The following is a 12346-nucleotide window of genomic DNA, read 5'->3' as shown; positions in this document are numbered from 1 at the left end:
CTGTGTGGGTGGGGACCTGTTGATGTCTGTGGGGCTCTGTGACCGGATTCCCAGGGGAGCCAGGTGAGCTCATTCAATTAGGGTGAGCTGCAAAGAATGGGGCAGACCCCAAAGCTGGTGTATATTCCAATACTTAGATTTACCAAGCCAGCACAAAACAGCTTCTTTATTACCTCACTGGTTACTCAGAAGTCAACAACACAGTTCCCTTAAAGTAACGCAGCCTCAGGCTTCCACCTAGACACCCAAGTCAGATATGATGAGGATTAATGAAAATCTTACTCATCATATAAAAAAAATCTACCAATCCCAAGGAATAGGACACATTACCTCTTAGGTTAATGAATGTTCCAGATCTTATCCAAATACACGCTTACAGCCAACTCTTATTAACTAAACTAAAATCTATTAAGAAAGAAAAGAGTGAGAGTATGGTTAAAAGGTCACTATACATACAGACATGAGTTCAATTCTTGAGGTTCAGATTCATAGCAGAGATGGTGAGCTTTGAAGTTGCAAAGAGTTCTTTTAGAATTTAGTCCATAGGTTATAGTCCAATGTCCAATATCTTATTCAGGGTGTTCCAGCTTCGGACTGGGATCTCAATCTTTATGGCTTAGCCTTCCCCTGTATGAAATCTCAAGCAGATCTGAGATTAAAAGGATTGGGACCCAAAGGTCTTGTATATACAATTCCAGATCTTCTTTGACAGGTTGAAGTCCTTAGTTGAACAACAGGCACTCATGTGAACTTTGAAATGGACCCATTTCCTAAGCATAGCTGGTAATTATCCACACAGATTAACACAAGGCAATTGCCTGTCTTTCCACCATTTGCAGATGATTTGCTATACACTTCAAAGAGAGATGAATACAGCGATAGTCTATGTTTACAGTTCATTTAAATGTTAAGATGTTCTTTTAATCTCTGAATTAACAGAATACAGCATAGACAGGGACTGTTTGATTACATTGTTGACCACTACCAATATATATGTAAAAAGAAAAGGAGTACTTGTGGCACCTTAGAGACTAACCAATTTATTTGAGCCTAAGCTTTCGTGAGCTACAGTTCACTTCATCGGATGCATATATATGTAAGTACACAAAAACACAAACATTATCTCCCCATATGTTTTTAAGGGTTGAATTTGAGTCATTTATTCTGCAGGATGCTTAACCCTTTCTGGCCATGTGTCATATGGGCACAGAAGTCCACTGCCCACTGGGATTAATTGCAGGATCAGAACTCTTCAGGGACCGTGTCTTACTAGGTTTATACAACAACAAGAAAAATAGAGCTTGTTCTCTTTATTTTTTTTTTTGGGCCATAAAATTATATCTGCCAGATTCTAATCTTAAACCACACCAATGATTTGATTCAGTATAGTCACCTTTTCAGGTTCGTTCTCATATATTGCGAAGAGTCTTTTTGAAAGAGGACTCTTGATATTGCCCAGTTGCATTTGGCACAGTCACTTTTCTTCAACGCAGACTAGAGGTTTGTTCTGTCCGGAAGTGACCAAACTATCATTTATTATGCACACCCAGTTGAGAACTGAGAATTGAGTTCATAGAAGAAAGACCAGTGTATAAAAAAAACGCACTGAATACTGTAATCCTGTTGTAACTTAGTCCATGAACATGAGAGATGTGTTTGTAATTGGCTTAGGTCATGCCTGGAGAAAATTTTGATGCCATTCCACACCAGCTATTGAGGAAGTATGTGGGATATGCTCGGCAGTATGTCCACCCCAAGTTATCTCCAGAAGCTGCTCAGGTCCTCCAGGAATTCTATCTTGAGCTCCGGAAACAGAACCAAGGGGTGGACAGCGCACCTATCACCACAAGGCAACTGGAGTCACTCATTCGGCTTACAGAGGTACGCTTCCAGAGTAATATTTTTTGCTTCTGGCACCCTAAGTATTCTTTTTAATATAGCTATTAACACTCCCAGGAACTTCTGACAGCTAACGTGACCATGTGTGTTTAGTGAGGAAAAGATCCACAGGGCCAGTTAGTGTGCAGCTGGCTAATGCTCTGTAAATTTACATCCCAGTTTGCTGCATATTGACTGTGTAAAGAAGCCCTTTGATATTCAGTTTCCAACCTCAGAAAAAGGGGAGGAGAGATCAGACTCCACAAGGGAGTTGCAAGCAATTGACTTGTGGCTCCCAGCCTGCTTCTATTCCCTCTGTTTTGTGTTGATCAGAATTGCACTTCACAGCACAAGGAGTGCCCATTCCTTATGCTGATTATTCCAGCTTCTCTTTTGAAATATCTGGATTCCAGGGTGCATTAGAGGAAACCAGAGGCTCAATGTGAGATTTTATAATTTGAAAAGTTGGGAGCCTTTGTTTTAGACGTATGTTGTCAGGCAAGGCCAATGAGGCAATAAGGTACACCCAGACAAAGTGTCTTAATTTTTTACACCGTTTATGCCATTCTGAAGGGGCTAAGTGGAGGACAGACATTTCAGCTTATTTGTCCCTCAAATCCATTAGTCTGTGCCTCATTACCTAATACAGTCTTTCAATACTGCACAGCTCCAGCAGGGTGAGTAAATTAAAGCAGCTTTTCCATCCCAAACTATGTCTAAGCCCATTGTAAAAGTAAAGGCAAATTGGGATGCTAGATGGGTATTCTGGTTCTTGCTTATGGACCAAAATAACATTAAACTAAATAACTGTCAAACTCGTAAGACTAAATCCTGATGACTTTTTAAATGGCTGGTTGCAAGAGGCGCATAAAACCCAAAGAGCTGTATAAGGAACTGTGGAGGGCTTCCCCAGCCTTTCCATGACAGAAAAATATCCCAGGCTGGGAACTTGCCCATCCTTCCCTAGATCCTATTCCCCTTTTCTCCCCCTGCTGTATCTGCCAACAGGGAGAGGAGCAGGATTCAGGGATATCCATCTGGCTTCTCAGAAGAATCTTCCTTGACCGTATAGAGTGGGACCTGTGTCTGCTCCTCCCATATGTTATCGCTATTGCCACGTATTTTAATGCTGTGTTCTAACAGCATTAGTCATACTTTTGTTGTTGCCCAGAGAATGCAGTATTAAAAAGAAAATCAACAATTTCCAGACCACAACCCACTAAGATAGTTTTGAAGGTAGCAGTGATGCTACTTATTGATAGGGCTTTATCCTGCAATTATTAGTCAAATTCCACTGAAGAATGTGACTATGTTTGAGTCCTGCAGGATCAGGTCCCAAGTATGTCCTCAGAACTTGACACAACCATTGTGACTGAATGATGGAGACTAAGCCTTTTTTATGTGGTGGCTACCACATAACTTCAGCTTAATTGTTAAATATGTTTTTTGTTTAAGGCACGATCAAGGCTGGAATTAAGGGAAAAATCAACCAAAGAAGATGCTAAGGATGTAATTGAAATAATGAAATACAGGTGATGTACAGTGTTAAAATCAGAACAAATATTGGTATTCATTTAAAAAAAATATGATTTTTCTTCTTTTCATGCAACCAAGAGAATGCTTAGATGGTATGGTTCAGACCACTGATATTTATATACAAACTCTATAGCCAAACTGTCCATCTTTGGGTTTGGCTGAATAGGGTGGCGATGTAGTAATGTACAACCCTGTTTTTATGTTAATTTTATCGTGTTGGATCATGACCACTATAATTATAGACCACTCAAAGAATACAATCACACTAGTGTACGGAAGATTCAGTCCTTTTTGCCTTTTAGAAAAGATGCACCTCTAAGCGTCTTTCCACTTTCTCAGAGGCTGAATGCTTGCTGTGAACCAACAGACCCCCCAGTGAAGGCCTCTAAACTGCTAGCTTTATTCTTAGTGGGAGGAGTTGCACAATTTGTGAGCCCCTTTGGAGGCCTGAGACTTCAATGACTCATTCTTACATTTTTATATTTCAGACCAATAGCAAGACCCTGCCAAACCAATCCATTCATTTCTGCCTTTACCTCCTGTTGATTCTCATTTGGTTGTGTTTTTTTAGCATGCTAGGAACTTACTCTGATGAGTTTGGGAAACTGGACTTTGAGCGTTCACAGCATGGTTCTGGGATGAGCAATAGGTCACAAGCAAAGAGATTTGTTTCTGCCCTCAACGATATTGCAGAAAGAACCTACAACAATCTCTTTGCATTTCAACAGCTTCGGCAGATTGCAAAGGAGCTACAAATAAAAGTAAGTGGGGAAATCTAGATTCTTTTGAAAAACAGTTTAGGAATCATTAAAATTATCAGCTGAAAAATTAAATGAAGAAATTAAAATCAGAAACAGCAGACAAGTGCCATATCTCTCCATTAAACAGGGATGAGCAAAACATATTGCTGATGTTCTGAGCTCTGTCGTGGAGACATTTCCATTGTAAAGTTTCTAATGTCACTAGCCTTGCTAACTACACCTCTTGCATCAACAAGCACTAACTTTGCTGCTATTATTAAGGTTTGTCTCTGACGTTTTTTGCCAAGGACAAGTTGGTCCCAGAATGTTTTGCTTCTGCTGGCTCCAGAACTATTTTTTGATCTGTGTTTGTATAGATCCTAGCACAATGGGGTCCATATCTGGGACCCCTGGGCACTATAATAATGCAAATAATTCTTTATTAATAATCCTTATGCTCACACTCCAATTTATGCTCCAAAGTTGTGCCTGCCATATTGAAAATGTTGTTCTTGTGTTTCTGTTCTGGTCTTCCTTCTGATGTCTGTATGTTTTCATTCTTGTTCCAAACTTTCCTAATATGAAAGTACTGCTAATCAGATGAGAAGCATATCAAAAACACATAAGGCAGCAAGTACAACATATCTTGTGATCTTCAACTCACCTTATACACATTTGATTTTCTCAAGTGAAAATAACTGCCAGCTAATTCTGCATTTCACTTCATGGTGGAATACCTGGAACATCCAGTGAAAAGTGACCTTTTAAATCTTTTCAAAAAAGATTTCGGTGCTTGTGAAAAGTGCTGGAAACTGAATTTCTCTATCTATAGAACGATTATAATGTGGGCAGTGATATTGTTCTTCGCCTACGTCAGCCCTCCTCTAGGGATGAGATAGTAGCTTCAATCTCCAAGCCCTCTCTCTTGAGGCTGCTTATCAGGTTAAATGTTGTGGATAACCTGTCCAATTGTGATTACCAATTCCTTTTACATGGGTCACCAATCTGTCATTTGGTGACTATTTCCACTCTAAACCAGTATCCTAGGGGTGAAAGGCTCAGAATCCTTTTCAAAACTCACAAACATGTCACCCCTCCTCTCTTTATCTTTTTGTGAAACTAAAGAAAAATTACAATTTACTGTTTTCACTGTATGTGTAAAATGTTTTGCCACACCCTAAATTCTACCTCTTTTCATAGCATAAAGACCTATGGTGAAATCCTGACCCCACTTGAAGTCAATGGGAGTTTTGTCACTGATTTCAGAGGGGCTGGGATTTCTCCCAAGAGCTTTTGTGTTTGTTTGTTTGGCAAAAGATTTTCATATTTTTTGTTGTGGTGATTTTTTGTGTCTCCCCCCCCCCCCCAACCCCACACTTCCTCCCCTTTTGAAACACTTTTTCTTCCAGAAAACTCCCTCAGCAGATGAAATGTCATGAAACTTTGATTTAGGTATATTTCACTAATTTTCCATATGGCAAAACCAGGAGCATTTTCGATGTTGATGTTTGTAAACTGTACATTTTTTTTAGTGAGGTGAAAGAAAGCAAGGAAAGATAAGTCAACTTTTACTTAGCCTTCAAGTGATCCAAAGGTTTGTGGCGGAAGTTAAACCCTTCACACTAATTTCCTTTCTATAATTAATTTTAAAATGTTTAAAAGAATTGCAACATACCTTGCTTTACATCAGACATAATAAATATTATTTTTCACACTTAATAAATGTATTTCACTCTTTATTTTTCTTCCAGGTATCTGATTTTGAAAGCTTTGTTGGCTCTTTAAATGACCAGGGTTATCTTTTGAAAAAAGGTCCAAGAGTTTATCAGCTTCAAACTATGTGAAGGAACCACCACAATGAAAGCAAATGTTCTTGAGGCACAGTAATCATATTTTAAATGGAATAACTGGTGGACATGTTGCACCAGGAGTCCATTACCATATAACCTGCAGTCTACTATGGATATTCCTAAATAAATGTTACAGATGTCCGAAGCTTCTATTAGCGGAGACATGACACTCCCAGAAGAACTGCCCTTTTAAAAGCAATACTTTCAGGAATGAGGGACACTACCATATTTACTTCCAGAAGTGTTCTCAGAGAAGGTGATATTTCATGCTGCCATTTGGAAGTACTGTAGTTCAAATAAGAGTTATTTGAGATGAGGCTCTCCATCATCAAAGATAATAGCAAGAGGAGAATGGGTATTTACATTCATCCTATCAAAAGACAATCATAGATTTTACTTTCAGTTCAAATAACTTAAGATGCCTGGTGTTACTTAAAAATGAATAGAAATGTTACAGAAAGTATTTTCTCAATCAGAAATGGTAATATTGAAAAGATTTGAGAGTAACCCAGATTTTAGTAGTGTAATGAAATCAATTAAATAGCTTTAGCACTATTTTGAAATGTTTTCAAGAAATTGGTAGTTTTCATGCTGAGGCTCCATGCAGTGTATAGTTTTAAGGAACGTGGTAGTTAACTGAAAGAAATTAATTTGTTTATTTAAAGTTTCACTTTTGCAGCTTACTATTTTAAAGAGCTATATACAGTACTTGAGATTTTATTTAAAATGTCAGTATGAAAAAATCAAACTCTAGTTGTGCATATTAAATATAGAAGTGAAATAGAATGCATTTAATATACATTAAAATCTATATTAAAGACAAATTTGGGATTCAGTCAACAAGTGACATTAAATACTTAATAGCATAGAAATTTAAAGCAATTTTGTCATAAATATAATATACATTTTGTGCATTAATTTGTAGTATTCCTGATGTTTGTTAAACTGACTTAAACAAGGACATCCCACAAAAGGGAGGTAATATATGTGTATATATAAGATCTGCTGCTTTGATGCCTGCTAATCCAGTTTTTTCCTAAAGTAATTCCTCTTCCCATAATACAAATGCAAGATGGGGAACATGTCTGAAATGTTACATATTGAGGTCACTACGAAGATGATTAAGATTTTATCAGAAAGATGTGAATATGAAGGCTTTCTGTTTTAAGACTTTGTTTCTGATCTTTTCCATCTTTGTTTTGAGGCAGATTATTACTTATTTAAGAGGAAGCATTGGTTTTTAAACAAATTCAATAAACTTTCCTCAACTTATGTTTAAAGAAAAGTCTTGTGCCTCTGAAGTTTTGTGCCTTGAGATGAAATCCCAGTTTGAAAGAAAGATTTAGGATCCCCTCACCAGCAAACAACTTAAAGCCCCAATCCTGCAAAGGGACCCAGCTGAGCAGTTCCTTTACTACCATGGGAAATCAATGGAATTATTTGTAGGTGTAAGGACTGTCCATTAAGAACCCTTCTTAGGATCATGACCTAACATCAAAAAGACAAATGAGGGGTAATTTTAAGTTAAAGCTCTTCATTTAAAAAACAAAATACCAACGTGTTTTTATGACATTTTATTTGCTTGAATCTAAAACTAGAAATCCTGATTGTTCTGATTTTCTATTTATTGTGTATGGCAGTTCCCTAGTACTAAAGAATCCTTGTGCAGCATGACTACTGCATTGACTATCTAGTTCAAGATTTGACTGAAGCCATATTTAATCTTCAGTTACCAAATACCTTAAATATTTTCTGGGTCTGTATAATGAATCAGCTCAAAAAACTGCAAAATTCTCTTTTCCAGTTTTCCATATTGTGATTTTTGTTTTGTTTTTTATTTTTAGAGATGCTACTTACTGTAGCAGCTAACCTCAATGTACTGTAACTCTTCTGTAGCCTACCCTATGAGCGAATTGTCCCTACTGTAATTCAGAAACGGATTTTATCAAATGTGGAATAGTTAACGAAGGGACAAAACCAGTAACCATGAGTTCATTAAAGATTTGATCTAAAGTCCCCTGCCGTCACCAGCCAGTATAATTGACATCACTTAGGTTTGGATTGCATTCTTGTAATTTTTCTTGGGCCTCCCAACCTCAGGCTTTTCCCCATGAAAAGGCTAGTGTGGCACTTAAAGGTTTTTTTTTTTTTTTTTAAACATCGTAAGTTACTCCCCATTGCTTCACTATCAAAGCCCTTGCATGTACCGGACCCCATATACCGCCTTGAAGAGCGAGACACCTCCTCTGTTTGCATGTTTTTGTCTTAAGAAGTAACGGCAGGGCCCTGATAGGTACATTCACTCTTTAAGGGGCAGTGAGTTTCAAATACAGCTGGTAGGACGCAGCCACGGAACAGCCGGGGCCGGGCCGGGCCGCGCCCCCGGGGGCTGAGGAAGGGCGGCAGGGCCCCGCAGCCCCCGATCCCGCCGTGCCCCCGGCTCGCTCCTGCGGGGGAGGAGCCGCAGGGACCCCAGGCGCGTGCGCACGCCTGTAAAGGCCGGGGCGGGGCGGGCGAGGGAGCGGAGAGATGGTTGCCGTAAAGCACCATGGCAGCGGTCGCAAAAGTCGCAAACCCACCCCCAACGCCTTCAGGCACACATCTGTCCGGTGAACGGAGGCTGAGGGGTGGCTGCCCCCTCCCCTTCGTCTGGCAGGGCTGAAGTGCGCCCAGCGCCCTTACGGGGGGAGGGGGTGGACGCCGCCATGTTGGCCACCGCTTGGCTGGGCAGATGCTCCTGGGGGCTCCTGAAAGGCGCGAGCCGGCCCCTGCGGGGCAGCGGCGCGAGGCCGCTCGCGAGCCGGTCCCGGGCGACCGGAGGCGTAAACAGCCGCCGCGGCTTCTGCCTCGCGCTGGGGGCCCCCCCGCTGAGCGGCCTCGCGCCGCGGGCGCCGCCGCCCTCGCCCTCCTCCTCCCCCTCCTCCTCCCCCGGCGCGAGGCGGGAGTCGCGGCGGCTGCTGCTGCGCGCGCCCTCCCCGGCCCCGCTCTCCCCGGAGCGGCTCGCGAGCGGCTCCCCGCGCCCCGGCGGCCGGGGCCCGGTCCCCGCCGGCGGGGAGAGCCCCCAGCCGCGGCGGCGCAGCGACGGTGAGGCGGGCCCGCCGCGGGACGCGGCGCGGAGGGGCCGAGGAGCCGCCAGCGGCTACTCGGAGCTGGTACGTGCTTGCGAAGAAGGCCCCGCCGGCCCCCTCTGCTCCCACCCCGCGCCACGCAGTCGCCTCCGCCCGGCCCGCTGCCCTCTCCCGCGGCCGCCCCGCCAGCCACAGCCCCCTGCCCGGGGAAGGAGCCTCCCACCGTGTCCGCCTCGTCACCGAGCTGCCCCCGCTGGATCCCCCCTGCGGCGCCCGCCTGGCTCCTCAGCCGCCGCAGCCTGGGCTGCGAGGAGGCCCCGAGTCCCTCTTGTGCGGACGGGTCCGCGTGGCCGGGCGCTGCGTGAGCGCGGCCGCGGCCAACCGCGCACCGGGGTCACTCGTCCGGGGCCTGCTAGCGGGTGTCTCCGGCGCCCGGGGCTAGGCAGGCCAGGGCACGCGCCAGCATGGCCTCTGGATCGCGTCCGCCCTCTGCTCTTCGCTCCAGATACAGTCCTAGGCGAGGCGTGAGTCGTCGCGCAAGAGAGCAGCTTGAGTGGGGAAACAACCTGATGCTTCCCCCATCTCTGCCTGCGAAGTCACATGAAAAGGACAAACTGCCTTGTCTTGACTAGGATTTCACATCACAGTTAACTTGAGAGCACACCCCTTTCCCTAGTGAAGTCACAGCTTGCCGGCCCCAGCGGTGGGGGATTCCCGAGCAGCCCGAGGTTTAGAGTTTAGCAAAATGAGATTCATACAAAAGGATCAGTTTGCATGAGGTACCTAATCTGCAGTTCTGCCAAAGCCCATCTAGACAGGTTCACTGAGTACTCAGTTACATTGGCTAACGTATTCTCTGGAAATGTAAGATATTCCCATCTCCCTTTCCTGTAAGCCATACTCGTTAGCTTTTTATCTCAAGTCTCCTATGCCGTTCTTTTCCTTACTTGACTTCATGCATGTTAAATTTTCCAGGTTTGGTGCACTTGATTTATTATCTTACCAGGCACCCCCAACACAGTAGGTTCCTCCTATCTTTTATGCCAGGTCTGTTCTATATTCATGATAATTGTGTGTCCTGTGTTTTATATTTATGGAATAAACAGTTTTGGTTCCCCTCTTTCATAGTCTGTATTTACAGCTTAATCAGTTCCTTTGCAGATGCATCCATTACAGTGTTTATTTGTTTGCATATATTTCAGTCCTGTCCCAAACGTTCCCCATTCCTTGGGCAGCTGTTCGCTGCTCACCTGCGCTTAGTTTTTCATACTAAGGTTGAAGCTGGAGGTGCTAACATGAAACCAACTCAGTCTACTTTTAAAGATACAAAGCTTGTATAATTCTACTAATTCATTCATATTGATTTATATGTGAGGGCGAGTTATCGTTTAAAACTAAATTGTCACAACATTTGGAGCTAATGATAGCTCAGTTTTATGAAATAAAAAATTCTAATAAAGAGCATTATAAATTTTGAAAGTTTTGTTTTCTAGCAAACTTACCAAGATGCATTTTGCATGTTTGAATACAAATTGTTCTTTTATTTAAAAAAAAAATTGGTTGTTCATTGGTGGTCAAGTATCAGAATAAAATGGCACGTGGTATTGGAGCTGTTCAGGCTCCCCTTCTTGTCTTGGTTATAGGTTCAGGTCTGGTCAAGAGGTTTATTTCCCAGAATTTCAAGGCATTCTGGCAATCCAGGTTTCAGTCAAATGTGAATTTACTGTGAATATTCAAATCACATGCAGGCTTGACTGATTTCTTTTTTTTTTTTTTTTTTTTAATTTTCTTATTTTCCAGTATGAAAACCCATGGACAATCCCAAATATACTTTCTCTGGCAAGAATTGGTTTGGCTCCAGTTTTGGGTTATTTGATTGTTGAAGAAAATTTCAACATTGCATTGGGTGTTTTTGCTTTGGCTGGGATAACAGACTTGGTATGTTGCATAACACAGTTTTGAAATGTATTTTGTTGTTTTTTAATTTAAAATCACACTTACTGCATAATGTATAAACAGTTTACTAATTCTCTTAAAATTTAAGTCAGTAAAATGAGATCAGCTAGTATGCTAATTATTTTGTAGAAATGCCTGAGAAAGCCATGATGACAAGACAGGCCCAGATTCTACCACTCATTAAGGCTGCTTTGTGCTGCTCTGTTGGTGCAAAACAGCCTTAAAGATTCCCTAAACAGGTAACTGAGAATCCCCCAGTGAGTTGTGTATAAACTGTATTTATTGCAAGCAACTGTCTGCTTGCAAATGCAGATTAAGAATTTCTGCATCCAGAAGAGGTAATCATGTATGCAGATTAGCAATGTTTCTGACAATCAGGTGCTCCATGAATTTCCTGGAATTAGGATGTGCTCGCAAGCTTCTAGACTAGAATCTGAGTAGTCAGATGGAAAGTGTTCAATACGTTATTTGTATCTTCTAACACAGTGGTTCCCAAACTTGTTCCGCCGCTTGTGCAGGGAAAGCCCCTGGCAGGCCGGGCCGGTTTGTTTACCTGCCGCGTCCGCAGGTTCGGCCGATCGCGGCTCCCAGTGGCCGTGGTTCGCTACTCCAGGCCAATGGGAGCTGCTGGCCTGGAGCAGTGAACCACGGCCACTGGGAGCCGCGATCGGCCGAACCTGCGGATGCAACAGGTAAACAAACCGGCCCAGCCTGCCAGGGGCTTTCCCTGCAGAAGCGGCGGAACAAGTTTGGGAACCACGGTTCCAACAAAGTTGACTGATAATTAGGGCTGTCGATTAATCACAGTTAACTCATGTGGTTAACTCAAAAAATTAATCACAATTAAAAAATTAACCACAATCACAGTTTTAATCGCACTGTTAAACAATAGAATACCAACTGAAATTTATTAAATACTTTTGAATGCTTTTCTACATTTTCAAATGTATTGATTTCAGCCACCATTCCAGAGGACACGCTTCCATGCTGATGATGCTCATTTTAAAAAAAAGCATTAATTAAATTTGTAACTGAACTCCTTGGGGGAGAAATGTGTGTCTCCTGCTCTGTTTTATCTTCATTCTGCCATATATTTCATGTTATAGCAATCTGGGATGATGACCCTGCACATGTTGTTCATTTTAAGAACACTTTTACTGCAAATTTGACAAAAGGCAAATAAGGTACTAATGTGAGTTTTCTAAAGATAGCTGCAGCACTTGACCCAAGAATCTGAAGTGCCTTCCAAAATCTGAGAGGCATGAGGTGAGCATGGTTTCAGAAGTCTTAAAAGAGCAACAATCTGATGCGGAAACTA

The 12346-nt window shown here is 42.4% G+C and overlaps 1 protein-coding gene across 6 annotated transcripts in view; it reads left to right on the top strand.

The window, feature by feature from the left end:
• Nucleotides 1–12346, top strand: part of MCM8 (minichromosome maintenance 8 homologous recombination repair factor) — a 43245-nt gene that overhangs the window by 22021 nt on the left and 8878 nt on the right. For 4 of the 6 annotated variants that reach the window (XM_084622514.1, XM_084622516.1, XM_084622515.1 and 1 more), the window contains exons 17-20: nucleotides 1672–1881; nucleotides 3334–3410; nucleotides 3986–4175; nucleotides 5906–7255. In XM_084622514.1, coding sequence (XP_084478640.1) covers nucleotides 1672–1881; nucleotides 3334–3410; nucleotides 3986–4175; nucleotides 5906–5998 — 570 coding nt within the window. In that variant the 3' untranslated portion in view covers nucleotides 5999–7255. Of the gene's footprint in view, nucleotides 1–1671; nucleotides 1882–3333; nucleotides 3411–3985; nucleotides 4176–5905; nucleotides 7256–8559; nucleotides 9157–10872; nucleotides 11011–12346 lie in introns of those variants that run through there. The other 2 variants (XM_084622519.1, XM_084622518.1) reach the window with 2 other exon arrangements.

The sequence above is a fragment of the Lepidochelys olivacea genome (assembly GCF_965140295.1).
Source record: "Lepidochelys olivacea isolate rLepOli2 genome assembly, chromosome: 3".
NCBI lineage: Eukaryota > Metazoa > Chordata > Testudines > Cheloniidae > Lepidochelys > Lepidochelys olivacea.
This window is presented reverse-complemented; position numbering and strand designations above follow the sequence as displayed.